The sequence below is a fragment of the Dermacentor albipictus genome, chromosome 9 (assembly GCF_038994185.2).
Source record: "Dermacentor albipictus isolate Rhodes 1998 colony chromosome 9, USDA_Dalb.pri_finalv2, whole genome shotgun sequence".
Taxonomy (NCBI): domain Eukaryota; kingdom Metazoa; phylum Arthropoda; class Arachnida; order Ixodida; family Ixodidae; genus Dermacentor; species Dermacentor albipictus.
In genome coordinates, this window is record NC_091829.1 from 18,083,568 (window position 1) to 18,108,880 (window position 25,313).

The window sequence follows — 25,313 nt, forward strand, 5'->3', positions numbered from 1 at the left end:
TATACGGGAAAGTTGAACATTGCACTGTCTATTGCACAGTTGCTCTCACAGGGGACGCCCATTGTATTATTGGACAATTGATCACAGCTAAGATAAGCAATGGAGGCCTATGGATTAGGACTTATGACAGTAAACAGCGTTTGCCGTCGCAAGCTCTGTTGAACCACATATCCCAGCGTCGCACGTATCTGCAGGTTACGTTTTATTCATGGATCTTTGGGGCCAAATGCATCATATGTCGTCTGCTTTATTGCAACATCTTCGAATCTATGTTGCAGTTATAACGCATATATAACCATTTGGGTGTCATCTACGAGTTAAAGGTACTGTACACATTAAACATGTCACTGGCGCCAAAGATTGGGGACTTGTCTTGGCTACAGCAGCAAATACAGGAGCGAATGACAAGATAATCTAGCACGTCCGATACGTGCTAAAGGTCTTCAAGGGCTGCATAGTGGTTTACATTATTCTAATTTTGCACTTAGTTGTTCGCGCACTGCTACTCGTGTTTTCTGCAACTTATAGTGTGGACCTTTTCTGCACGTAATAATGCTGCAGGTATTACCAGAGCCGTTTGGCGCTGTTGGCGAACAGATGCATGTAATGATGGAAGACGAGAAAATTGCGTACAGTACTTCTAATTTTCGCCACATCAGACGCTGGCGTAATTGGCCCAAAGTCTGGAACATTTGCACTGGGGAATATAGCGGTATTAAGGAAACTATCACACCAGAAGCTTTAATTTTCGTGCTGCTGTGTCAATAAAACTGAAATTCGAATCAGTTTACCTGTTTATCTACTTAACCAACTTATCAGTGTACTTGTAGCGCCTGGAAGGTCTGGTTCCGAGTACGCTCCCAGTCCAAAACGCACATGAGAAGCAGACATCTAATCCTTAAGATTATCCCTACGCTTAATTATGCTCTAGCCTAAGGATTATGTGAACAAAATGTGTTGCACACTGAAGACAAAGCATCGAATTTGGAGTCAGTGTAACATAACGACTCGATTCAAATGCTATTCATTTCCGCACTTCATTGGTTTCTTGAGCGTGGCGTGTACATCATGAAGCCTAAGGCGTCTGTGCAAGCCTCATTTGCATAACTCGATAGCGCGGTGTTTTACATAACATTTTTTTTTAGTTTAGCATTTACAAGGCCTTTGCTGCACTTGGCCTATTGAGAGAGAAAGGGAGGTAATGAAAGGCCGGGAGGTTAACCAGACGCGCACCCGGTTTGCTACCCTGCACCGGGGGAAGTGGTTACGGGTTAAAAGTTAAGAAAGACGGAACAGCATTCCCGTCACGGGCATCTTATTCTACAACGTGCTAAAACAAGAACAATGATAATCGTGATTGTCATTAAAGGTGCCGTGATTATGGGGCCCTTGTCAAAGTTATTAAATATTTTCTCATATCGGAGCCTGCAACAGGAGTAAATTTCATATATATGGTGCTTTTTTTTCTACTGCGCCAAATTAAAAAAAAAATAATAATGGCCTGTGGGAGAAAGCACCGTTCTAACCCTTGAACTAAATTACTTGATGAGGTGGCCATTATTCCTACCAGGAATGAAAATGCTTAACTGAATAATTAACATAATTATGCTAATTAACGTTTAAAATTAGGTATGCTATGGCACGCATATTAACCTACGAATTTTAACTAGTGCGATCGCAAGGCGTATCCACTTAGAACGAATTCTCACGACTGCAGCTGTTTCGAGATATTAATTTTCAAAGTGTCTACGAAACGCATACGTGTTCGGGTGATGTAATTTTTTGTTGAGTGAAACCGTAAGCCCTGTTGGATTTGTACCTCATTCCAGATTATTCTTCTTTTTTTCATTTTTGTACTTGCCAACTTACGACTATTCATTCTAATAGCTATTTATTCCTCTAACTTTAACATTGCAATCACGCCTTTCAACAGCGTTTACTGTATATAGCAGTCCTCAAAATGAATTTATTTCTGATTATTAGATGGAATATTCTCCCCATTTCTTGGCCATTCCCAATAGCCGATTGCAGTGGGTACGAGCCACACACTCCGTGGGCAACACTGGCAAGGGCGCGTTCGCCTGGCGTTCCGAATATCCAAATTCATCGCGGCGCTTCACGACTGCTGGAGGCGCTCCCTGCAACCGCTTGGCGGTTCCTGGCCGTAGCCACTGGTCGAGCAGTGCCCAAGCGGAATCGGCCCAACACACGCGGCGCCATGGTCGACCTATTCAAGGGCAAGTCTTTGGTCAAGAAGGACGGCAAGTCGTTCCCGGCCGAGCCGGCGCTGCGCGACAAGCAGCTGATCTGCCTCTACTTCGCTGCGCAGTGGTGTCCGCCGTGCCGCATGTTCACGCCCGTCCTGGCCAACGTCTACAAGGACGCGAAGGAGGATAACCTGGCCATCGAGGTAAGCGCACGCGTGCGATACGAATACGATAAGCCTATAGGCTTATGGTATTTAGTGAATCGCGTGAAGCCAACAGGCAGTGAAGCGGCGCTGGCTAAACGTGCTGTGTTCAGGACCCCAGGACCCGTCATCTATCTATCTATCTATCTATCTATCTATCTATCTATCTATCTATCTATCTATCTATCTATCTATCTATCTATCTATCTATCTATCTATCTATCTATCTATCTATCTATCTATCTATCTATCTATCTATCTATCTATCTATCTATCTATCTCTCTCTCTCTCTCTCTCTCTCTCTCTCTCCCCGTCTCTTTCTGTATCTATCTCTCTCACACACAAACACAAACACACAAACACAAATGAATAAAAAAATAAACAAAATAAAAACGCTTTCGATAGGATCGCCCGAAAGAGGAGAATGTTAGCCTATTGAGGTGTCGGTAATTTCGAGCAGGTATCGAACAGTCTCTGCTGTTCGATAGCTGCTGTTCTGTGGATGTTAGATTCCAGATTTTGCTATTCGAAATTTACACTTTGAATTCGCTGCAAACGAAACCAGTGCGACATCGCTCCACGCGAATCCTGCTTCACCGGTTGAATGGAAGGCTGGCATTTTACGAGCGTCCGCCTTCAAGTGAACTCGCCGCGCGTTGGCTTATCGCGTTCCGCTGCCGTGCACGAGGTCAAGGGTTCGAGTGCAGGCTGCTGCGGATGCATTCTGACGGGGGCGGAGTGCAACAGTGCTTGTCTGCTTAGATCAAGGGCACGTTATACAACGCCAGGTGGTAAAAATTAGTCCAGAGACTCGCATAACGACGTTCGCAATAGTCCAGCGGTTGCTTCAAGACACAAAACACTATGAAGGAGGAGGAAGTAAACTTTATTACTCTAGAAAGAGTAATTCAGCGGTCGTGCCGGATGTCTTGATCTTCTATTGGTTGATGAAGATCTCCGGCCTGCATGGTTGGCGCCCCTATTCCAGGGCACCACTGAGCGCCGCTGCTCGTCGGGCATGATCCACCAGCTTCCGTTGGAGGCTAGGGTCGCCGCTGGAGAGCACGCTCTCCCACTGCTCCGCACTCGGATTTTCTATTTTGTGGAATTCCTTATTTGTATTGCACTCCCATTTGATGTGATAAAGTGTGGGTATTGCACCACACCACGGGCATGTGTCCCTGTATTGACTTGGGAACATTTTGCATAGTATATGTAAATTTGGGAAAGCTCCTGTCTGCAGCTTTCGCCAGTAAACTGCGTGTTGTTGAGTGAGTGTATTGTGGGGCGGGGGATATCTGATTCTCGTCCCTCTATGGTAATTTAGTATGTCATTACGAAAACAATCAAGCAGTCAGAGCCGAGCTTGCTTTCTTTTTCTTTTTTTTTACGTTTCTACTACTTCGATGCTCGACCCTTGCGTTCCATATATAGTTTGAATTAACAAGTCATCAGATCTTAGGGTATATTGTTGTAATTAGAAAAGTAATGGACTTCTTATTCTGTGGTTTTGCTACCTTTCCACCGCCGATCACCCATCAGTCATTTATTATTATCCATTCTTAAAAGCAACCTTCAATGTGCTTTTTGCGCTCTTTACACTTTCAAGGGTGTTTGGTTTGTGGCATATGGCAAACATCCTTACGCATAAGCGTGTTTAATATTTTTCCGTGTATGCATCGATAGTTCATAGTGGGAAAATTTTCTATAAGTCCGGGTTTTCTGACAATCATATCTGCATTTTAACAGTACCTCAATGCCCTCTACTATACAAGAAAAGACATATATTTGTTACTCTCTGCTGCTTGATGTGGTTCTCACCTGCCATTCTAATCATTGCGCCTTTCTGCGCCCCGGGCACAACAGTTACATTGGTGATTACCACAGTGCACCCCGTGATAGCGGTGAGGTGTAACGGAAGGAAATGTATCGAGTTGCTGCGGGCGTTTCAAATGAACCCCAAACCGTACAAGTCGTTTTAGAGCTATCCACTATGGTGACCCTCATAAGCCAGTTCGAAATATTAAACACAACATTTTTTTTGTTTTAAATGAAAGCATCCTGCAGTGGTATTTTAAAGCAGTAAGGATGCCGAAATGGGCATGCATAAATCTACATGTTATCGTTCATATTACCGTGGCAATCGATCTGCCCATCTTTGTGAGTTGCCGTCAAATACTTCTTCAACGAGAAGAGCGAAAGAGTAATCGGAAAACCGCTTCCCCAGCAACAAGAGAATCTTAGTTCAGTGTCTCGAGCAAAAAATTTAGATAGGAAAAAACGCGACATGGGATGTCATGTTTTACAGTGATGCGCTGTGAAGAGCGCGCTTTTTTTTTTTCGTGTCATGCATTCGCAGTCAGCCAAGAGAAGGCTACGAGAAAAGGGGGCAAATGCGCGCTACAAGTGTGGTATTAGCAGTTGTCCCCAACCACCACCGCAATCCAGGTGCGCCGTTGTCTGTCGGAATTCCAAACATGTCTGCGTTTCGCTATGCTGGATTAATTACCCGCTGCACATTATACGAAATTTCACTTCTGTTTTTATTCGTTTGGGTGATTTGGTATCCCATGAATGCGATATTAATGCGTTTAGCATGGGAATTAACCGCGATCACTTTTGTGACTATCTAACCGTTTTTATGGGACAATATAGCAAAGGTAGTACAGCGTAACACTGCGGTAAAAAGCGCTATGGCAAGATACCACCCTATGTTGGTACCTGGGTGCAGGGAGAACGTTCTCGCATTCTTCCCTCGTGACAGCTAGCGTTTGAGACGCTCTCGTTGAGACGCTGCATCCGCTTGAAGACGCAGCAGACTCTGTTGTTTGAGAGGCTATGTCTCTGGTCACAGACGCTACACGGGTTTCTGAACTGGCCCTTGAGGAAGCGGCACTTGAAGTACCAGGTCACTACGGGTAAGACCCGATGGTAAGGGGAGCGCCACCCATAAAGCATCGTGCAACATATTGCCACCATTAACCACCTATGCTAAACGCATTCTTGAATAGCAACCAAGATTGGTTGTGCGTAAATTGTTTTAGCAATTTGCATATATATGGTTTATGCGTATAAACAAACTCAGTTCAGAATTAACACGTGCCGACTTTACTTGTTCGCGATTTTTTTTTTGTTTGCTTTCTGCGCTAAGAATCTTTTAGTCTAAAATCGAAGTACATATTGACTACTCCACGAATGCCTGCGGGCAGTGAATGATTAATTCTTTGGCTCTGCACAACACCTGGGCGTCTTGCATCTCTGAGGCGATGCGAAAGGAGGGGGACATCCCTCGGACTTCGCGCTCTCACCGCTAAATGGCGCACCGTGCCCAGAAGGAAACCCGAGCGCGTAGTCCGGCTGCACTACACGGCTGAAAACGTGGCGAGCTGTACGGCTACACTGTGCGAATGCTAATCGGATTAACCTTGACAGACATCATGAAATGGGATTCATCGCAATTTTTCTCCTTTTCTCCTTTTTTTACTGCTTTTTTTTCCCTTTTTCTTTACTGTTCGTCTCTCGGACTAGGTGGTGTTCATTTCTTCCGACCGGACCAAGCAGGACATGCTCAACTACATGCGCTCATCCCACGGTGACTGGTACGGTCTGCCTTTCGACGATCCGCTTCAGAGGTGAGTGCAACCCCGAGGAAGGCATCAAGTGGAGTTTCGCTGAACGTGCATCGGTTAGGCTTATCACGCTAATTGTAGCTCGCATCGTTGAATTCACGAAATAGGTTTTTTTTACGTTTGCCCCAAATGCAACTTTCAACGAGCACCATGCCTTCAGAGACGGTTATGCGCACAGGTGAATCATATAATATCACAGGGCTTCACAATAGTGCTCACAGTCATGCAACATTTGTTTTTGGATGCAAGTTACATTCACTTGTAAACTTGGTAATACCGTTATGTTGTAGTTTGTTGATATGCGGTAACATTAAAAGAAAATTTTGGACCACCAGGTAAAGAAAAAGATAATCTGCTTCCAAGAAATACTTGTTGGTGTACACTTATTTTTCCTGTGCTGTGTACAACACACACTAACACTCACGAGGGTCACGTTCACTGGCACTGAAATATATATGCACGCGACGTACGTTCAAGTGGGAGGTTATTCACAAAAATGTAGAGAGAAAAATTGTATGGTAGGGATCTGAGCGGCTCTGCTGATCATATTCAATTCGATATCGGCTACACCGTCATACCAAGGTCACACCGTCGCACGCAGCACCCGAAAGCTATTGAGGAAATCCCATTAACAGCTTCGCCGTAAAAACGAAACGCAACACGAGAAAGGAAGACATGACATGCGCTAACCTGTTTGCCTTCAAAGCGTTAGCATTAGGAGTGTCAAAATGGTAAAAAATCGTCAGCCACTCCACTCTGTAAAGGTGGGTGACCAGCGAAGCTGCTTAGCGCACGACACAGAGGTGACACAGAATTTTGAACAAAGGTGCTTTATTGTCGTGACCGGTGTTCATTGTGACCAAATGTGTGCACACACGTTTATTGTCACTCGCGTGGACAACTCCGGCCCCGAGGAGCCGGAGGAAACCAGACACGCGTGACATTTCGGCGGGACCGCTCCCACGGAAGAGCAAAAAGAAACTAGATCCGCAAAGCGCTTGGAACGCCGACAAAGAGACGGCGATGCGAATGTCGACATGGCCGACGGGGGTCGACCTTTTGTGCTAAGGCGCGGTTACCAACTCGAGATCACGTTTAAACTGCGCACCGCGTGCTGGGATCGTTTAGCCATCGCCTACGATAACTGGCGCATCGGCAACGCCACCTTGCGCCCAGACCTCGTTTTGGCACCCGGTGAGGAGGCGGTCGTCACCGACGTTTACGGCCCATTTGACAACCGGTTAGACGCCCTCTCCGAAGCCCGCGACGCAAAGATGTTGAAGCATGAGCCCGTGCGTGAACACCTCGCACAACGGCATCAACGGGTGACCGTCGACGTCATCATTCTTGGTGCCGTGGGCTCCTGCTACCCGAAGAATGGCGCCCATCATGCGCAGACTTTGCTCATGCTCGTGCCTTAAGCCTTTCAAAAAGCTGGTCGGGAGCGAAGTTATCTCCTTATCCCGTGAGACACACCACCACCACGTGGTACATCATTAGCCATATGGACACCATAACTTGATCTATGATCTGACAGTTGTGTCATTTTCTGTTTACATTTGCACTTCACTTATTTCGTTTGGTTTCTCCTTACCCTTAATATTTTTAAACATTCGAATAAAAATCTCTGTTCTTGCCGTCGTGCCTGGGACCTCTTTAGGTCCCCGGTGTGACGAGGGTAGTTCAAGGGCGCCTTGCAGGTCTCGAAACCCGCTACCTGTAGTGCACAGGGGTGTGTGTCATTGCGCTTGCACCCTTTCTGTACTATCTTTGGGATCGGCCCACGGTTTTTGCACACGCACACGAGAAATGCACGGAAGCCTAGCCATAAACGGCTTCGCTCTACAAGTGTATGTGTTAGTGTGGAAAGCTGGTCACGTGGTAGTCGTGCATATATATATATATATATATATATATATATATATATATATATATATATATATATATATATATTCTGATGAAGGCCGGACCCCGGCCGAAACGTCAATAAACCGCTTCATACGCGCGTCTACTTCACTGTGAATATTTACCCGGACCCAGAACTGCTTTTTTTCTGGTATATATATATATATATATATATATATATATATATATATATATATATATATATATATATATATATATATATATATATATATATATATATATACATAGTGCCACTGACGGTCATCTACTTCTCGAAGGTGCACGACGTGTGTCGTCGAGTGAGCTCCGGTACAACACTTTGGAATGAGCTGAGCGCGATTTAAATCATGGATGGATCCGGGACCTGAAAGAGGCGCGACGCAATGCTAACGCATTTTTCTCGCATTTACCGCTGAATCGCCACTGATCTTTCTGTTCCATCTTGCGTGCCGTTATTTCGCTCAGTTTATTTCAATTTGAAAGATTCCCTAAGTGTACGTGTTAAGCCGGTCCGAAAGATCACGTATCCCTCTTTCTTTTCTCTGTCCACGGTTATGTAGCGTACTCGAAGAGCGCTTCAAGGTAGCCGGCGTCCCCACGCTGCTGGTGATGAAGCCTGACGGAACCGTGGCCTGCCCCAACGGCAAGAAGCTGGTGCAGGAGCGGGGGGTGCAGGCGTTCCGCGATTGGCTCAGCCCCTGAGACGCCATCTACCGTGCGCAGAGACCCGCCTTGCCGCTCGCTATCTGAAGACTCTGCGCTGGGTTATGGGGCAAGAGCCGTAGGAAACAAGGCCTCGAGCACGCGAAAAAAGCTGAACTGCTTGCTACTGAAAAATTAATCTCACACGTCGCCTATTCTCGCCTGTGGACTTCTGCGCTAACGTCCTTCTCCTCCAGGGCACAGGAGCTTTAAGTGCGTCTGAAGTAGAGTGCTAAGTGGCGCCATCATCGGGAAGCGGAGACAATACAGCGACCGATGATCACTACGCTTGTTTTGAACCTCATCAGTGTAGGTTGTTACTTTGTTACATTATTTCGATATAGAAGCCCTTGACCCCTTCTTGCTGCAATGTTGTAAACGAAGAATCTCTTGGCTACTCCAGTCAGCCTGCTCCGTTTGCTTGCAAACGAGCTCACGGACATCTCTCCAGAAAGTACAGCGAAACCCCATGCGCGCATGCACGCACTTGTGTTCGGCGAGTACTTTTTTTTTTTACCCAGAGATATTTTGAAACGCCGTGTGTAAACATGGTGCTTCAAAATTGTCATAATGCACAAGTGTTCGCCCTAGACTCATATGCGATGACTTCGCGCTGTACTCATCTGCGATGAGTACAGTGTCTAGGTGCACCGAAGGCACTAAGCTTCGTGTGCGCTCTGTTGTCGCCGCTGAGTTCGTGCTGAAGCGAGAGGCAGCAGGAAGGTCAATTCGCTTGCTGCTTCTGCCGCGCTGTCTCTCTCCAGCGTTTGGACAGCGAGTGTGCGTGGTCATCGAGCAAGATGTGTTCACGTTTGCTTGTGCGTGTGTGACAACTAGCTTATTTTGGTTAGTAAGCAACAAGTTTATACGGCCGATAAAACTACCATCCTTACTCCGTATAGCTGCTACTTTTTTTTTTACCAGTTGCAATACGTAACCCATGCATGTTTGCGTGGAAATATTCAATACTAAGTTAATCTTTGGCTGACTTTTGCTCTGGCACCCCAGCCTACAGTTTGTGTGTTCTTGTCGCATAGCGGTCTCTCATTCTTTTACTGGTTAAATAGGTCTAGTGAACCCTACCTAGCAACATTGTACGCAAGAAAACGCTTCACCTTGTATTTCGCACTTGTGAAAAGAGTGTTTAAAAATTTTGTTTTAAGGAAGGAATACGTTCTGACAACTTACATACGTAGATCTAGTTATTCTTTTTTTTTCTTCAATCAAACGGGCCAGCTCACACTGGGTAACGGGTCGCCGTAAGCCATTACACTATAGGTATTTGAGCACTGAAATCACTCGCTTATGTCATTGGGCATGATTAGCTCCGTCATATGCCAGCAAAGAACATGCAAACAACAATCGAATCGCGGAAGTGTTCACGAAGTACTGATGCAACTAACACCTGCGCTTTGACGGGCTTGCTGCGAGCTGGAGCACTGACGACAACCGCGTTAAATGGATGAAACGGTACAGCTCGATGCCTGTTCCTATTTATGCATTACGTCCGCGCGTTACGTTAGGTAAGGCTGCTGTGACCGTCTTCGCCTTAGCGACGTTCAAAGCCTATGGGAAGGCTTGAAGAAAGAATAACCAAGCACGAGCAATGTAGCGACGACCACACTTTCGCGTGTGCGTTTGCGCGCTCTATTCCTGGAGGTCCCATAGAAAAACCGGTCAGTCTTCGTTCAGAGGTGTCGGAAGTTTATCAATTGACATCACAACAAAAATAAGTTGTTCAATAGGCGAAGTGCGGCTGCCTGGGCTCGATGGTCGTGTTGTTTGAAGGGTCCGAAGAGTTTCCGGCGAGCATGCTGGTCACACTCGTTCTGGTTTTGCTTGCGGACGAAGCGGCCGGACTTGAGGTGCGTAGACTGCGGTACGCTGTCAGTGTCGATGTCTCTTTGCTGTTGCCATGGTGAGACGCTGCGGTAGCGAGAACTTCCTTTAGGGTTGAAACACCTTTGGCATGCTCTCTGTGGATCTTATTAGCCCGAGTGCGACTTGTTCTCTGTGGTGTCGATGCTTTTTTAAAGCTCCCGGATTCTTCTGTTCTCGCTGTACGTGACCTCAGCAGAAAGTCTTCAGCGGCGACATCGTTCATCGAGGTATGGTAACTAGAGTCGACGCTCATTTCAGTTGAGGTAGTCGACACAGTCTCTGTAGAGCCTGCACGGATAAGTATGACCTTTTTTCAAAACACATCAAGTGTAAAGAAGTCTCTGCTCTTTTTTTAAATCGCAGGAAACTGCGTTGCGATAAATTAAGACTTCTCGCTGTTGTGCTGCGTAGTTCGTGCAGTACAATGAAGACTAAATTATGAAGAAAAATCAATAGATAAAGGTATATGATAAAACAATCAAGGCACACTACTTTGTGTGGGACAAGCAACTGCTTCGGTGCGTGTTGTCCAATATATATGGGGGTGCGTTTGCCAAGCACTTACTTGGCCAGCAAGTCTTGGGCTTTATTTGAGAACACGTCGGCCAACATTTGTTGGTAGTCCATTGTGACAGGGTCACCGACAACGTTTTCTTGTGCAGTTGCTGACAGTGTTGGCGAAGTTGTAGCCCAATACGAATGCGCCCTTTGGGTTATGCCGTGCACTTTAAACATGGTAGCCTTCGCAATATTCGCGCATTTTTCACAACTTAAAGGTAACCGGTTCCATTCGCATTACGTAAATGTATTGTCCAGACACGATTGCACATTTTTTGTCCGGCCTAAAGTTGGCAGAAGTAGAACTGAAACTTACTAGACTTACTGCTGCGGCAGCAACTGCGCGTTTGGAGACCGGGCTCAAGGGAAACTGACAATCGGGGCTGACAATGGGGTAGGTAAACTTACATCGCAAGGGAAACTGACAATCGGGGAGGCAGTGCGGAAGGGAGGGCGGGGAGCAGCTTCGACTCCGCCAACAAGTGCGTACTTTGCACGGCCACCCCCGGTCACTCGCGCCGTATCCTGGAAGTGATCTGCAGACGGCCGATACCTCTGTGCGCGCTGCGTTGTTGGCGCTCTTGCGTTGAAGCGATAGACCGCACGGAGGTCACTTCGCTCGCTGCTGCTGCTGCACTTGCTTATACCGGCGTTTCGACAGCGAGTGTCCACGCTCATCGAGTGTGATGTGTTCATGTTGGCCCGTGCGCGCTGACACCATGCTTGTGCATTCAATTAATAAGCGAATGTTTCCAAGTTTATACAGCCGATAAAACTGCTATCTTTACTTCGTATAGCTGTGTACTAATTTGCTATCGCAATCGATGCTTCGGCTTTAGGGCGAAAGTGCGACTTTTTAACTCACACAAGCACATCGCACAGCTTCACACAGTCACGCCACAAATGGCCTGAATGCCGCCATTATTTAGAGCGAAGAGCGCCAGTTAGCTTAACAAATTGAAAACGTACACCTTTATAAAATTGGGATGCGTAGAGAGTATCTAAACAACAAAATTACAGAATCCCGTTAAGTTTGTTTGTGCTGCAGCCACGCGGACTGGATTCGAATCAAATGAATATGCTTGGCCAACCTTCGACGGTGAGAGATTCACCAGCGGCCTCGGCAGTGTCCGTGAAGGGAATGGTGCTTTCGGCGAACCTACGGTGAAGTGGCATCAACGACGTCGTCTTCGGCTTAACTGCGGGCAACCATGGAGAAAAGGAAGCGAGTGGAGCACAGCGTCGTCCTTTCCCTTCGTAACGTTGTTCTTCCCCTTAAAACAAGAAGCTGTTGCACTATAATTGTTCGTAAGAGCCTATTTCAGCCAATCGCAATGGTGGACGTCTCATTCATTAGTGAAGGCGCCCAGCCAATGGTAAAGGTCACTTATCATCGAAAAGCTTTCTGAATGTCGCCAGAAAACCTGCAATAATGCTAAACTGCTATATATATATATATATATATATATATATATATATATATATATATATATATATATATATATATATATATATATTGGCACTTTTCCGGCAACATTCCTATTGATACGACATATGCGTGTGTTAATAAGACGGCTAGCACTTGTTCACTGCCGTATATTTGCACGCGATTCAATCAAAATGTTACTAGCCTCTAGGATAAATATCGTTCCCGCGTTAAGAGGAAGCCAGATGCTATTTCCCCCATCCAAAGGCATGTCAAACTCAGAATTAGCGTCGTTGTACAACTGGTCAATCAAAGAATGAAATTGGCTGCATGCAAGAGAGACTGCAGAATTTCACCGACTGTAGGAACCCGAAGGCGAATGCACAAAGCTCCTAGTTCGCAAGTGCTTCTTTCCTGTGGCTTGGCGTCATCCCTAATCCGTCATCCTGATCCCTAATCCGTCATCCGGATTTGCTGCAATTCCCTCGTACGAACAATTACAGCGTGAGAGTTTTTTTTTATACAATCCCAAAATATTAATGTAGGTCTCGTAGCTTTTATAGTATTTGCCACAAATCGTAAAGTACCTAAAAAATTCGAAGCAAGAAGTTTACGAATCCGTAACCCTGCGCGAGAAATAAATATATATCGCAGTTCTGTACACTGCACCTATTAGAGGATGTTAAGCGGATAAGTATGCAAGTTTAGAGCTTGCATGAAATTGTTTGGGCTTTCACGATGGTTTCTAAAAAGTAATATCTCACGAATCAGTGGCATAGTTGACAGCAACGTGAAATATATCGATGTTCGCTTTACATGGCTCACCGTAGCTGAAGTTGACGGAATCCTGTCATATTTTGTTTCCGGTTCACAGAGTTGTAAACTTGATGCCCCAGTATTCACGTATTCAGTGGTTTCCAACATAATAATACTGATGGCGCACATAAACAATCTACTTCTACAGTCGGTAGATCTGAACAATTTTTTTTTACTGTAACAAACCACTCTACTTCTACAGTCGGTGGATTTGAACTTTTCTTTAATTCAATAAATCTCAACAAATTCAGTGCAGAGTATGACGACAGAGTGCAGAGAGAGCATCATGAGCAGCAAGGAGAACCACTGTGACAATAAAACACACATTCCGCAACCTTGTCGCTGAGAAGGAAGAGTCTTCTTATCGTATCTCACCGGCATTCTGCAGCAATCGCTTAATGAGACATTCTAAGAACCGTTTGCGGCGTCGGTCTGTGTAGGTCTGCGTGTCTTCACCGCAATAATCTATACTGCCCACTACGTCAGAGATAAGAATGGACACTGCAGAACAAGACGAGGCACATCGGCCTGGGGCATTGTTGCTAGGGCGGAATTTGGGATAACTTGTTACTCATGATCACTTAATAACAGCGCGTACAACGAGAGACGGACATAGAAGTAACCAACACCATGCTGACTTCCATCTGATCATTATTTGTCAACGGGCGCATAGTTATAGCCGACACAGTGAAAAAAAGAAAGAGAAGACAGTGTACACAATTTTTCTTGTCGAGAAGAAAGATGGCAGGCGTTACACGCACATCGCTAGCCAAGTCTGGCAATGCCATCTGCTTCGATGGACGCCCCTTCGCCGAAGCAGTATTTGAATATTCACAAATTTTAAATATTCGCAATTCCTGGTTGTCTTATACGACCGGAATTTGAAGCAGCAAATGCATCCTACCCTCTACGTGACCAGTCTGCAGTAAATATGGTAATCTCGTACGTTCGGCCCCACTCGTATATTCGAAGGAAATTCTTAAGTTCAGTATTTCGATTTCAGCAAGCGTATTCGTTCGATCGGCGTATAGAATTTATAATACTCGCACGGTTATTAAATAAAAGGAGTAATTCCGTGTTCGAGCACAAGTGATGTTATACTTACAAATGCCTATTGCGCTGAAGAACCATTCTGCAAAAAAAGAATTGTGGAAAGAAATTATTACGCTGCTGCAAAGAGCTCAATTTCGTTTAATACAAGGCTAATTACTACAAGGCATGTTTCATTATTTGTGATTGCAGGAATATTTACCGGCGAGCTATTTACTTGCGGGAATTTATTCTCGAGGCTCATAGGTCTTGTTGCAGGAAGTTATCGACTATACACAATCATTGCTCAATGTGTTTTGAAGTTTCAATGTATTTGTACCTTTATTGTATATTTTTATATTCGTTCTAACTGTTGAAACAGTCATAACTGTTATGATAGGAGAATGCCAGCAAACTTGAGAGTAGGAAAAATCAAGAGGCAGACAAAAACAAAGAGACAGGAAGGTGGCTGGTCACCTTCCTGTCTCTTTGTCTTTGTCTGCCTCTTGATTTTTCCTACTCTCAAGTTTGCTGGCATTCTCCTAGCATAACCATGTACCAACTAGCCCAACAAGCCACTCTCATCAAGTCATAACTGTAGCAACTGTATATTCATGTTACATTCCTTTTTCTAACTTTCCTGTAGTTATCTGATCGTTTTACACGTCTTTAACTCCACTCGTTAAGTAATACATCTGCTACCTGAAAGAGGACATAAATGAAATAAATGAAAAAAAGAATTTGACATGAACTAGATCGATTTACTTATTTATTTTTTTATTTATTTATTTATTTATTTATCCTGCAACCCTGTTATTGGGCTATAGCAGGAGTGAGGAAAATAAAACCTTGAATTAGCATAAACAAGGCAAACACGATCAAATAAGTGAAGCAGCTAACATAGACGAACGAACACAAATATATAAATGAGAACCTAATTCACATAAAGCAAATTATATGTTCGACAAGTACCTTCTGATGGCAACAAAAGCTAATTTATTGACAGGAAACTAACAGTACAGCACGCTGAATTTCGGTACTTGATTGCACGTGAAAAAAAAAAACGATTTCAGCGCGTTGGTGTCAGCAAAAAATGGCATCATGTTCAAATCGTGGGAAATATGAGTGCAACGTTCTTCAGCAAATATAATACGTTTGCACTCGCAAAATCGACAGACAGAGTTAGTGATGACAGGCAGAAACTTAAGGAGATTCAAAGTGATAACGATGCGAGATTGTTTGGAGGTTTGGGGAATGCAGCGCCTGAACCTGCAGAACACGACTATTTCTGCGAGATGTGTTTAAATACTAATCGCAGTCACGTGCGATAAAGGCGATCGCTGTTGTCGCACAAAAAAAAAAAAAACAAGAAGCATGCTGCTCGGCGCAAATGACGAGCAGATGTTGACGAAGTGATGCGATAGGGCTTCTTATACCAACTTACTCTGGTTTGATGCGTAGGCGTACAGCATTGCCAGCAACAGGACCATCAAGACTAGAATGCAGCAGATGAGGCACGCGTCACCGCTGGCCTCCTTCCTCGCCCATTTGCTGAGAAGGAAAGACTTCGTGATTCGCGTACTTTGGTCCAGTCGGTAATCGACACAATCGACCCGTTGTACGCACCGCACAACAAACTGGGCTGAAAGGCGAGACAAAGAACCACACTCTTTGTTGTGTGTTATTGCGTGCCTTAACTTCTTGGCGCGTCTGCTGGAGGATATATGCATATATGCATGCCTACAAGACTCACAATGTTGGATTGAAACCAATTCTTGCTCCCTATGTGGGAAATTATGGCGTCTTACGTGACAAAACCAACGATCTGATTATAAGTAACGCTGCAAGTGGACTGCAGGTTAATTTTGACCGCCTGCAGTTCTTTAACATGTACCTAAATCTAAATGCGCGAGACTTTTATTGGATTTCGCACCCCCCCCCCCCGCCCTTTCCATCGAGGTGCTGCCGCCGCGGCAGGAATCGAGCCCATGACCTCAAGCTCAGAAGCGCAATGCCGTAGCCATTATGCAACCGCCGTGGGTCTGCCCGTCTTTAGGTACGCGCTTGTTGGACCTTCACCGACGAACCAACTGCCCCAAGGAACAAGTTCGCTAAGTACCGGATGTACTTGTTCCGGTATCGGATGTCCACCAGGCGACCGCTGGGCAGCTTGAGACCCTTGTAGAAGTAGCTGCGCGGTCGCTGTTTGCGCTCTCGTTCCTCTAGGCTGGCGAGGGACGAGGTGTCCGTGAACCTGCGTGGGCACCCACGGTCGCAGTCAGCACGCGCCGCCTCTCACGATCAGCGCAAATTTAACGCGATCGCGAGGAAAAGAATCCCACATACCGTTTACGCCTGATTTACTTCGATGTTTCGAATACAACCGGTGCGTATGTACATAGTAAACGTTTAGTCTAACTTTCATAGACAACGCAAATTGAATCGAGCGACATTCTATGATTTTTTAGAGAGTTGCAAAACGTAACAAACAGGGGGAGATATAGTAGTGAGCGACTGAGTTGGAATCTCCAGATAGGATATCTATAAAAGAATAGGAGTGGCAGTGACAGTATATAAATGCTGATTGCTATATCACAATTAGGAAAAAACTAACTTGAGACACTAATATAGAAAATTTTAAACTATCGAAAGAAAATCATCTGTACCAAAGGTATATGTATATATGTTCTTGCACACGTTGCAGAAAAATCAAACTAGTTGCCATTACTTCATTCAAAATTGTAATTGATCATGCTGTCACGCGAAAGTAATTGAACAATTACTAAACTGCATTTATTACTTTTACGTTACTTTCCTCACAACGTTTATTACCATGACACAAAGGCAGTAAATAAAACGAGTTCGCCTGACTCTTTCACTGAGTAGTCTGCAGCATTTACACTAATTGCTTTTCAAAATGTTCGTCCGTCAACTGTTATTTGCGTGGAAGTTACTACTTGTGACTTGGGGAGAGAAGGCGAGTGAGTAGAGTGAAGGCAAACCAAAGCTAACACGTACTCATAATCGTCTCCCTTCTTCTTGTGTTGTCGCCTGCAAAGTAAGAACAAATTCCATGTTAGTCTTCTAATTTGTTTATAGCGTAGACGCGACACGGAAATAGACCGCAAACTAGACGGCACACAGCGCTTACGTCAAACAACGTAGTTATTTACGGTTTTCACAGCCGTACTTATACCCCTCAAAAGCGTCATAGGATACGTGTACTTTGCCAGGTTAACACAAGCAAAACCACAGAAACCACAGGCAGACACCTTTGAGGCCACAGTAATTATTATAATGTGGCTACATGAGTCACGGCGACGAGTTCTTGCGTAAACGTAAGTTACCCTAATATTTTGCATTAACAGAAAGCTTATTGTTAGGCAACCAATCATAAGCGTGAGTGAGTGTCACGCCTAAAATGACGCGTACACACCTCATCTTCGCCTCTAGGTAGGCGTCATAGCTGCCGCAAGGGTACGCAACAGATGGATCCAGCAGTGTTCCCGGTTTATCAGGTGACACGAGGGGAGCGATGGCGACTGGGTTGCAACGAGCAGGTGGAGCAAGGCGTAGCGGGTACCTGCACCGCGAAAAGCAGAGGCGCGAGATAATTTTCAGTGCTTGTAAAACTAAATAACCACTTTTGTCATGGCGTACACATCGGTGTACGCGTCTTGTGTAAGTCAGTTCTGTCCATTGATGGCAAGGGCGAAATATTCAGGGAGAAACAATGTCGAATTGATCATCTTTGTGAGCGATAGCTTGCTCTGTTGTACCGCTCTTCGCCGCACATGCCCTTCGAGGTATGTATCCTTCGTGGCAACGTAACGACGACGTTCCGCCCCCGAACGGCACCGTTGACGGGCTTCCGGATCCCTGAGAAAGTTCTCCATGGGAACACGCATGGCAGAAAATCTGTGTCATCATGAGAAATCCATTCTGGGAGATTGGCGAATAGCCACATGCCACTATCAGATACACACTGTCAAATTTGTCTTTTCAGGAAACTTTCACACTGACACATACACGGTGGCCCATACCAAGTGAACCAAGCTGTCTACTGTGCTGCACAGTAGCCAGCAGCAAGTTGTCTATTTGTGCGCATACCAAATGTCACATACCCTGTGCCCTATGTTGTCTGTTCAAGACATCAGTCGGCGCATATTTAATGACCCATGTTGGCGTTACTCCCATAAAAAGCCAGAAACATACAAACCGCAACGCTCTATATGTCTACTGCTCTTAAATCTATCCTAAGGTTTTGCTTTTTATTTCTTTCAGCTCATTTTTACCGTGCGTCAAACAGAATAATTTAATCAGCCTTGTTTTTTTATGCGGAACTGAACAAAAAGTGGTTTACAGTTAAGTTTTGAACGTGCGTATAAAACCCTAATGCTCACCCTCGAGAGGAGAGCTTTAAAGAAGTACTGTTCAACGCAAGGCCTGACACTCAGCTTGGCCTCAACCTTGACAGTATGTCGAAGTGATATGCCACGGATACGGATATTCTAGTTGCACACAGGTTCAACCTATTAACTGGGACATCCATCTAAATATGTTCTCCTTACTTTGGAAAAGTGTTGTGTGTAACAATAAGGTTCCAGATCCGGCCAAACGCAAACGCGGTGCTTTAGCGTCTTCCCAGTGCGTTGCGCTGTCCCGGTGGTAACGCGTTACTGTACGACGTGCGATGCATACAGGAACAAGCTTGGGCTATCTTAATGCGAGACCAGACGCCACTGTGCTACAGTTCTTCTGGAACTCCTGGGTACTGTGGGGCAGCCAAGCTTGGCTCGATAATGAACCCAACATGAAAGGCTCGGATTCTCGCTACAGCAGGAACCGATGTGGAACGAATTAAGCGCGGGGTGAAGCTCACCGTGCGGGTGTCCTCGGCGTAGGTACCAGTGGACGCGGCTGCGTTACAAGAGGGTATGCCGGACGTTGTTGCCATATGGCAGCTGGGCAGTCAGGACTGCTGGCATATGGCACTTCCGCGGTCCACTTGGTGGCGTCCGGCTGAGGCTGACGGCTACGAGCGGGTATCATTATAAGAACCTTGGCTCAAAGCCGTCAGGGCTGGTGGGCATCCTCTTCTTCTTCATCTCTTTGCCAACAGCCTTGTGATCACGAGAAATATATTCCATGACACGCAGATGCCAGAACACTCGATGTCGTTTTTTTTTTAAAGAATTTAAATATGATTTGCCCAGGAATTCTGCTGCGATTATTTGTATCTTCTACCTATCCTACCGCTTCATCTGCGTCTCGAAACACAGAAACGCCGTTTGTTATCAATATGGATCGCTGCACAAACCGGACCTCAGCACCTATAGTCCCACCGCTTCCATAACCCCACCCAAGAACCCCGAGACATCAAGGACATGGAGCCATCCCTTCTGTAAAGAAAAGTTTTGAAACGGTAGCTTTGCTTAGCTACTTCAGCCACTTATATGCTCTGCTCGGGACATCTTGCACAATAAATAGCGACATACCCAATGACCCAAGTTGAAGCTGTCTACTAGCTTGGACCGCTGTATATATGCTGGCAGCTGTATTGCCGAGCAGACAAGACCCACTGGGTATATGCCGTATATACAACTTGCTGCTTGCTCTGCTGGCCTATAGACAGTCTGGGTATTTGTCACTGAGTGTGCGCCCGAACAGGCAAGTTCGACACGGCGCATATAGTAATGGTATGTGTCCATTCTTGATCAATCCTCCGGAATGAATGTGCCAAGGTGATAGATGGGGCATGAAGCCTTAAATATTGCTACGTGTCTACTGAAGGCTAAAGGACAGAGCGGTCGGTGGGAAAATAGCGAAGAGGATGCTGTCATTCTGCACGCGAGCTGTCCACCATTTTGTTAAGAGCTTTTCATCTCAGTGTAAATACACCGTGTACATAATCGGAACCCGTGTTTTCTTTTTTTTAGTGGACATATTAAAGCGATAAAGCCCCATCTGCAAAAGACACTAAGCCGCGTCGATCTCGGCTGCTTTATGGGTAGCCCTTGCAACGAAGTGGAAGCCAGGATACTCGATATAATGGTGTTTCCACGCAGTTTCAACTGGGGTAGCTGTGATGACAAGATTATATTCTGTGTTGTGGTATCATTCGGCAGTGCTGTTAGCAGCGAGATTGCAGCTTAGTATGTGTGCTGATGTGCCCGTAAGGTTTAGTGAGGCAGGGACATGAAGTGAATATGCGGTGCGTTACAAAAGAAAGGCATCGCTGACTTTGACAAACATCTTCGGTAGTTTCTGCCACAATATTTATTCATTCATTGTTGCTTGTGCCAGCGGGGTCAGGTATTCTACGCTGTGCGGCGAATAGTCTCACATGCGCGGGCGATGTTTGTGAGGGCGAAGAAGTAGAGGAGCAAGCAAGCTTTGCCTTTGTCCGACTTTTCCGGGACCTTGCATTAGGTAAGAAGTTTATCGAGTTGAACGCACATTTGGGTCTCTGGGTTGCATCGCGGATTTTTAGTCTGCTTCCATTATTTTGTAACGTGAGCGGTGCCGGCGACAATTCTTTGAAGGGTGTCGTCATGAGCTATCAGTTACAGTGAACAGGGAGTCCCAAATTACTTGTGATACCTCGCACTATGGCTTCAAAAACATGTCTTCGTTAAAACGTGTGTTCGAGAGCGTAACCAGCTTGCGTGCGTGTTGTGCAAGAATACTGGTGCCAAGCGCGTACAGAACATCCATCGGATGAAATTAATCGCACCGCCCGCAGGACAATTTCGATGGAGCTTTTCCGTGGCAAGACGCTGCTTCGCAAGGACGGCAGCCTGCTCGCGGCCGACGACGTGCTCAGCGAGGTCCGGGTGCTGGCGCTGTACTTCTCGGCCGGCTGGTGTCCCGCGTGCCGCATGTTCACGCCGGTCCTGGCCGATGCTTACAGGCATACCAAGAACCACAAGGTCGAGGTCGTGTTCGTCTCGTCGGACAGCTCCATCTTCGCCATGCTGCGCCACATGCGTCAGAGCCACGCCAACTGGTACGCCGTCGAGTACGGGGATCCCCTCCGTCAGTGAGTATGGTATGCTCTTACGCTGTGCAAGTTGGCAAGGAATCGCGGCACTTAGAGGCCGGCTTGCAAACACCAACACACGCAAAAATAGAAGTGAGGCGTGCAGACAGGACACAAGAGTAGAGAAGTGGAGTAGAGAAGTGTTGTCCACTTCTCTACTCTTGTGTCCTGTCTGCACGCCTCACTTCTATTTTGCATAATGAATCCTTACCCACTAGCTCAGCTATCTGTCGTTCTAACCAACACACGCACAGCCTTGCTCGAAAATTTGTTTGCCGCAACGAGGACACGGTGGATAAGGAAGACACGACGACGACTGCGCGGTCGGTCGCGTCGTCGTCAATGTGTCCTTCATTTACGCGTGTCCTCCTTGTTGCAAATATTTGGTTCATCAAATACCAACTGGGCCAAGAATCAGTTGCCTTGAAATAGGACCTTCCTGATTTTTTTTCGTCACTATGCAACCTTTCAGTGGATAGTCCGCGGTTGTGTTGTCCTGTTAGTTTCACTTGTGTATTTGCACGCATGCCTTTTATTACCATATACTCTGCGAATTCGTCATAACGTTGGCGGACGATCGGTTTGCATACTCCCAACGAAATGAACTCATGACAGAAGGTTCAAATATAGTCAAAGCAGATATGTTCCCCACTCTTGATACCGCTGGAAGGATCAGGCCTACCGCATATCCCTTGCATACATCACTATTAGTATTATTCCACGTCAGTTCCCCTAAGCAAGTTGAACATTTTTGCAAGTGTGTTTCACGTAGAGGAACACGCTAATAGGAAATAATCACAATTAGGTGAAATGCGTCATACAAGTGAAAAACATTTGAAAATTGTTCCGCTTATGGAACACATTTCCATTCTTCGTTCCACTTAGTGAAACTTTTGTACAATGATATTAAGAGTGACATAGAGATGCAGTAACAAGAAGCACGAATGAAGAAAGGGCGGGCGCTCAAGGGCATTCCTTCCGCTTAAGTTCTGTTTAGTGAGTGGAACAATTTCCAAAATGTGTTTCGCATGCTTTTTAAGCTACTGGGAACAAGATTAAAAGTTATCGACGGTCGTGGGAATGCTTGGTGGCTGACAGATCAGAAAGTGAATTCTTTCTTCATTTATTCCGTTTTGCAGCGGGGTTGCGCTACACCATACGTCAAAAACCATTTCATTTTATTATGGCACTCAATGATAATGACAGAAGTACGCAAAGAAAAAAAAGAACTGTGGCCGCATAGTCATTCGCTAGTAGAGGGGACCATTTACGAAAATTGTCAGTTTGTCGGCTGTCATTTACACACACATGAATTTTATGTATATACCCTTATACATAAAATATTGACGAAAAGAAGACATTACGTACGTTCAAAGAACCTGACAACTATGTTACTCGATCTTGATTTCGTCCACTTAAAACCTTGAGAAGCACGCCACTGAAGTACTATATCTGTTTTAATTACCGAGTTGCTTAGTTGCAAATTGGCTGGTGCATGTCTTTCTTGATTTTTTTAAGCCTAGAAATGATAATTAGTATAGTTTCGAAAACCTAAATTACGTTTGTCCTTTTAGTTCACCTTCAGTTGAAGTAGGGTGATCCCAATCGAAGCTTCATCCACAGTTTTTTTTTTTCGTTTGTCTTCGTAAATTAAGGGAGCTGTTGGTCAAGTACGACGTCACCGGCATTCCAGCTCTGGTCGTCGTCAAGAAAGATGGCAGCGTGGTCAATCCTGATGCACGTGTTGACGTCACAACCAAGGGACACCAGGCATTTCTCGATTGGCTAGCCTTCTCGTAATAGCCAAGGCAAGAAAATCCGGCTCAGTTACGCCGAAAGGTGTTGTGGCTAGCTTTCAAGATACTCTACGAACGTGTATCGAATAAGAGAGACAGATCATTTCTTTTTTCCGGGTGCTTTTGCCTCCGGGATCATTCGTAGAGTCACGCTTGTGTGCACAATGCAGAAGTGCGGGTGTTGCGTAAACTACTTCGAGACGACTTCTGTGTCGATAACGTGCTTACCAGAGTGTTAGGGGACTGCATTAAAGAGCCGTCGTTATTTACGAACTTGATTTACAAGATTATGACAGACATAACTGATGAAAGGCGCTTTTGGTGACCACACGACGGCAAATAACTCCTGCTACCTTTGTGCAGGATAATCTGTTCTTTGCTATAGTTATAGAAATCAAATATGGGGAGACTATGTAACCGCGACTGTTTTTCTGCTCAGTGCCTGGTGTTGTGCATGCCAAAGTTCGTAACTGGCGCAGCGTGTTTTGAGCCAACCATGAAGAACTCAACCTCTGTGAGCGACATCGGTTGTTACTACGGTAACCAAACGTGTCAACTTTCATACTTATGTAATGTTTGAATGGCGGCACGTAAACGAATCATCGCGATTCACGCAGTACATGAGCAGCTCATACGCGATTCATACATAGGCGGCTGCACCGAGTAGTGCAGCCAAAATTGCAGGTTGCGTCTTGATGTTACGTGAATTTTTGGACTGAGCACGAGACTCGGATTACTGTTGTAATTGCACAGAGCAGATATAAGTAAACAGCTTCAATTCTGATGAAGAAATTGTGGCCACTGACCAAGTCAAGGTGAAAAAATAACACACAGAGACGTTTCGGGACCCGTGTGTTGTGTGTTGATCATATCTTTAATATCTTCGTGTGAGAGTGTGCCGCATGCGCAGAAGTGGTTAGGGAAAGAAGGATGCGCTGCTATCAGCTCCTCTGCTTCCGTGGTAGCCAAGTATGATACACACCTCACACCTCATCCTATGGATTCTGATGGGCGTTCGTCCCTTGCTCCATTGAAATCTAATCACACGTCGTCGTTCGTGCGCCGTGGACGTGCGAAGCACAACCGCCATCTTCAACAACTGACAACAGCGCCATGCCGCGGAGATAATGGGCAGATAATGCCGGGCCGGTACAAAAAAGGTCCACCGCTGGGAATGGATCTGGCGACTGCGTATTTCCAGCCGCAATTTAGCTGAAAAAATGGGGGCAAATACTTTCCGATTCGCCCTCGTATCTCTATCACGTGACTGGATCCCCACTAACGACGCACATACACTTCTGCAGGCACAGATTCAGGCGTAGTAGAAAGACAAGTAGGTTTCGCCTGAGGGCCAATCATTGACAGCGATGACAAGGTTTAACGTTTCGCTGAATGCGTCTCAGAAATGCCTTCTCAGGTGCACGAGATGAGAAAGACATAAATTGACGTTATCAAAATAAGTAGAAGAAAAGCTGGAAGTTTCGTCCGAAGGGTGCAACATTAGATTATGGGGTTTTACGTGCCAAAACCACTTTCTGATTATGAGGCACGCCGTAGTGGAGGACTCCGGTAATTTCGACCACCTGGGGTTCTTTAACGTGCACCTAAATCTAAGTACACAGGTGTTTTCGCATTTCGCCCCTATCGAAATGCGGCCGCCGTGGCCGGTATTAGATCCCGCGACCTCGTGCTCAGCAGCCTAACACCATAGCCACTGAGCAACCGCGGCGGGTAAGGGTGCAACATTGGCAGCCATAACATTGTTTAGCGTTGTGCTTGAACTGCTCGGACGGTGTTGTAAATATATGCGGGTGTGACGTGGCTCGAAGCAGCCCGCGAAGCAACTTCCGCCGGGCAGAAGAAACAGTGCCCTGACATCTTACCAGGCGTCTGAGAATGCTTGCCTCACGAGCGCCGCCAACGACACTGCACGGAATGAGAATGGACGAGATCGACGGTGAGCCGTTGGAATCAGTCGGCGTATTGGATCCGTAAAGGTCAGTGGCGCCGGTACCAGCGAAAGTACATCACTTCGCGATTGCGTGCCAAAGTATTGTTTTGTACTTTTATTGGTTTAGGATAAAAGACGTACGCTGCGAATAAAATGTTCGACGACTG

General features: G+C 45.7%; 3 protein-coding genes across 4 annotated transcripts; 2 read left to right on the forward strand and 1 right to left on the reverse strand.

Annotated features, from left to right (window-relative positions):
* The first annotated feature begins 2,096 nt into the window (after positions 1-2,096).
* Positions 2,097-9,007, forward strand: LOC135903730 (nucleoredoxin-like protein 2). The gene is made up of 4 exons (XM_065434118.1): positions 2,097-2,237; positions 2,330-2,410; positions 5,940-6,043; positions 8,506-9,007. The coding sequence occupies exons 2-4, from the start codon at positions 2,348-2,350 to the stop codon at positions 8,645-8,647; spliced, it is 309 nt and encodes a 102-aa protein (XP_065290190.1). The 5' UTR covers positions 2,097-2,237; positions 2,330-2,347; the 3' UTR covers positions 8,648-9,007.
* A 1,327-nt stretch (positions 9,008-10,334) lies between these two features.
* Positions 10,335-19,465, reverse strand: LOC135903729 (uncharacterized). Its single transcript, XM_065434117.2, has 8 exons — positions 19,240-19,465; positions 17,794-17,940; positions 17,376-17,408; positions 16,477-16,611; positions 15,802-15,908; positions 14,434-14,460; positions 12,178-12,285; positions 10,335-10,816 (listed from the first exon to the last, which is right to left on the reverse strand). The coding sequence occupies exons 1-8, from the start codon at positions 19,407-19,409 to the stop codon at positions 10,386-10,388; spliced, it is 1,158 nt and encodes a 385-aa protein (XP_065290189.1). The 5' UTR covers positions 19,410-19,465; the 3' UTR covers positions 10,335-10,385.
* A 1,202-nt stretch (positions 19,466-20,667) lies between these two features.
* On the forward strand, positions 20,668-23,473 carry LOC135903747 (nucleoredoxin-like protein 2). Of its 2 annotated transcripts, none has more exons than XM_065434133.1 (3): positions 20,668-20,789; positions 21,103-21,399; positions 23,055-23,473. In XM_065434133.1, the coding sequence occupies exons 2-3, from the start codon at positions 21,113-21,115 to the stop codon at positions 23,197-23,199; spliced, it is 432 nt and encodes a 143-aa protein (XP_065290205.1). In that variant the 5' UTR covers positions 20,668-20,789; positions 21,103-21,112; the 3' UTR covers positions 23,200-23,473. The 2 variants fall into 2 exon arrangements, with proteins under 2 accessions (XP_065290205.1, XP_065290206.1); XM_065434134.1 differs by having other exon boundaries at positions 21,103-21,366.
* The last annotated feature ends 1,840 nt before the right edge of the window (positions 23,474-25,313 follow it).

What these genes read in the sequence shown, in the direction of transcription:
- LOC135903730 (XM_065434118.1), top strand. Translation starts at nt 2,348, where the DNA reads ATGTTCACGCCCGTCCTGGCCAACGTCTACAAGGACGCGAAGGAGGAT. An exon ending in AGGATAACCTGGCCATCGAG is followed by an intron (nt 2,411 to 5,939) that starts GTAAGCGCACGC and finishes CTCTCGGACTAG; the next exon opens with GTGGTGTTCATTTCTTCCGA. An exon ending in TTCGACGATCCGCTTCAGAG is followed by an intron (nt 6,044 to 8,505) that starts GTGAGTGCAACC and finishes ACGGTTATGTAG; the next exon opens with CGTACTCGAAGAGCGCTTCA.
- LOC135903729 (XM_065434117.2), bottom strand. Translation starts at nt 19,409, where the DNA reads ATGATACCCGCTCGTAGCCGTCAGCCTCAGCCGGACGCCACCAAGTGG. An exon ending in CGCCTACGCATCAAACCAGA is followed by an intron (nt 14,461 to 15,801) that starts GTAAGTTGGTAT and finishes CTTTTTTTGCAG; the next exon opens with AATGGTTCTTCAGCGCAATA. An exon ending in CTTCAGCGCAATAGGCATTT is followed by an intron (nt 12,286 to 14,433) that starts GTAAGTATAACA and finishes GGTTGCCCGCAG; the next exon opens with TTAAGCCGAAGACGACGTCG.
- LOC135903747 (XM_065434133.1), top strand. Translation starts at nt 21,113, where the DNA reads ATGGAGCTTTTCCGTGGCAAGACGCTGCTTCGCAAGGACGGCAGCCTG. An exon ending in TACGGGGATCCCCTCCGTCA is followed by an intron (nt 21,400 to 23,054) that starts GTGAGTATGGTA and finishes TCGTAAATTAAG; the next exon opens with GGAGCTGTTGGTCAAGTACG.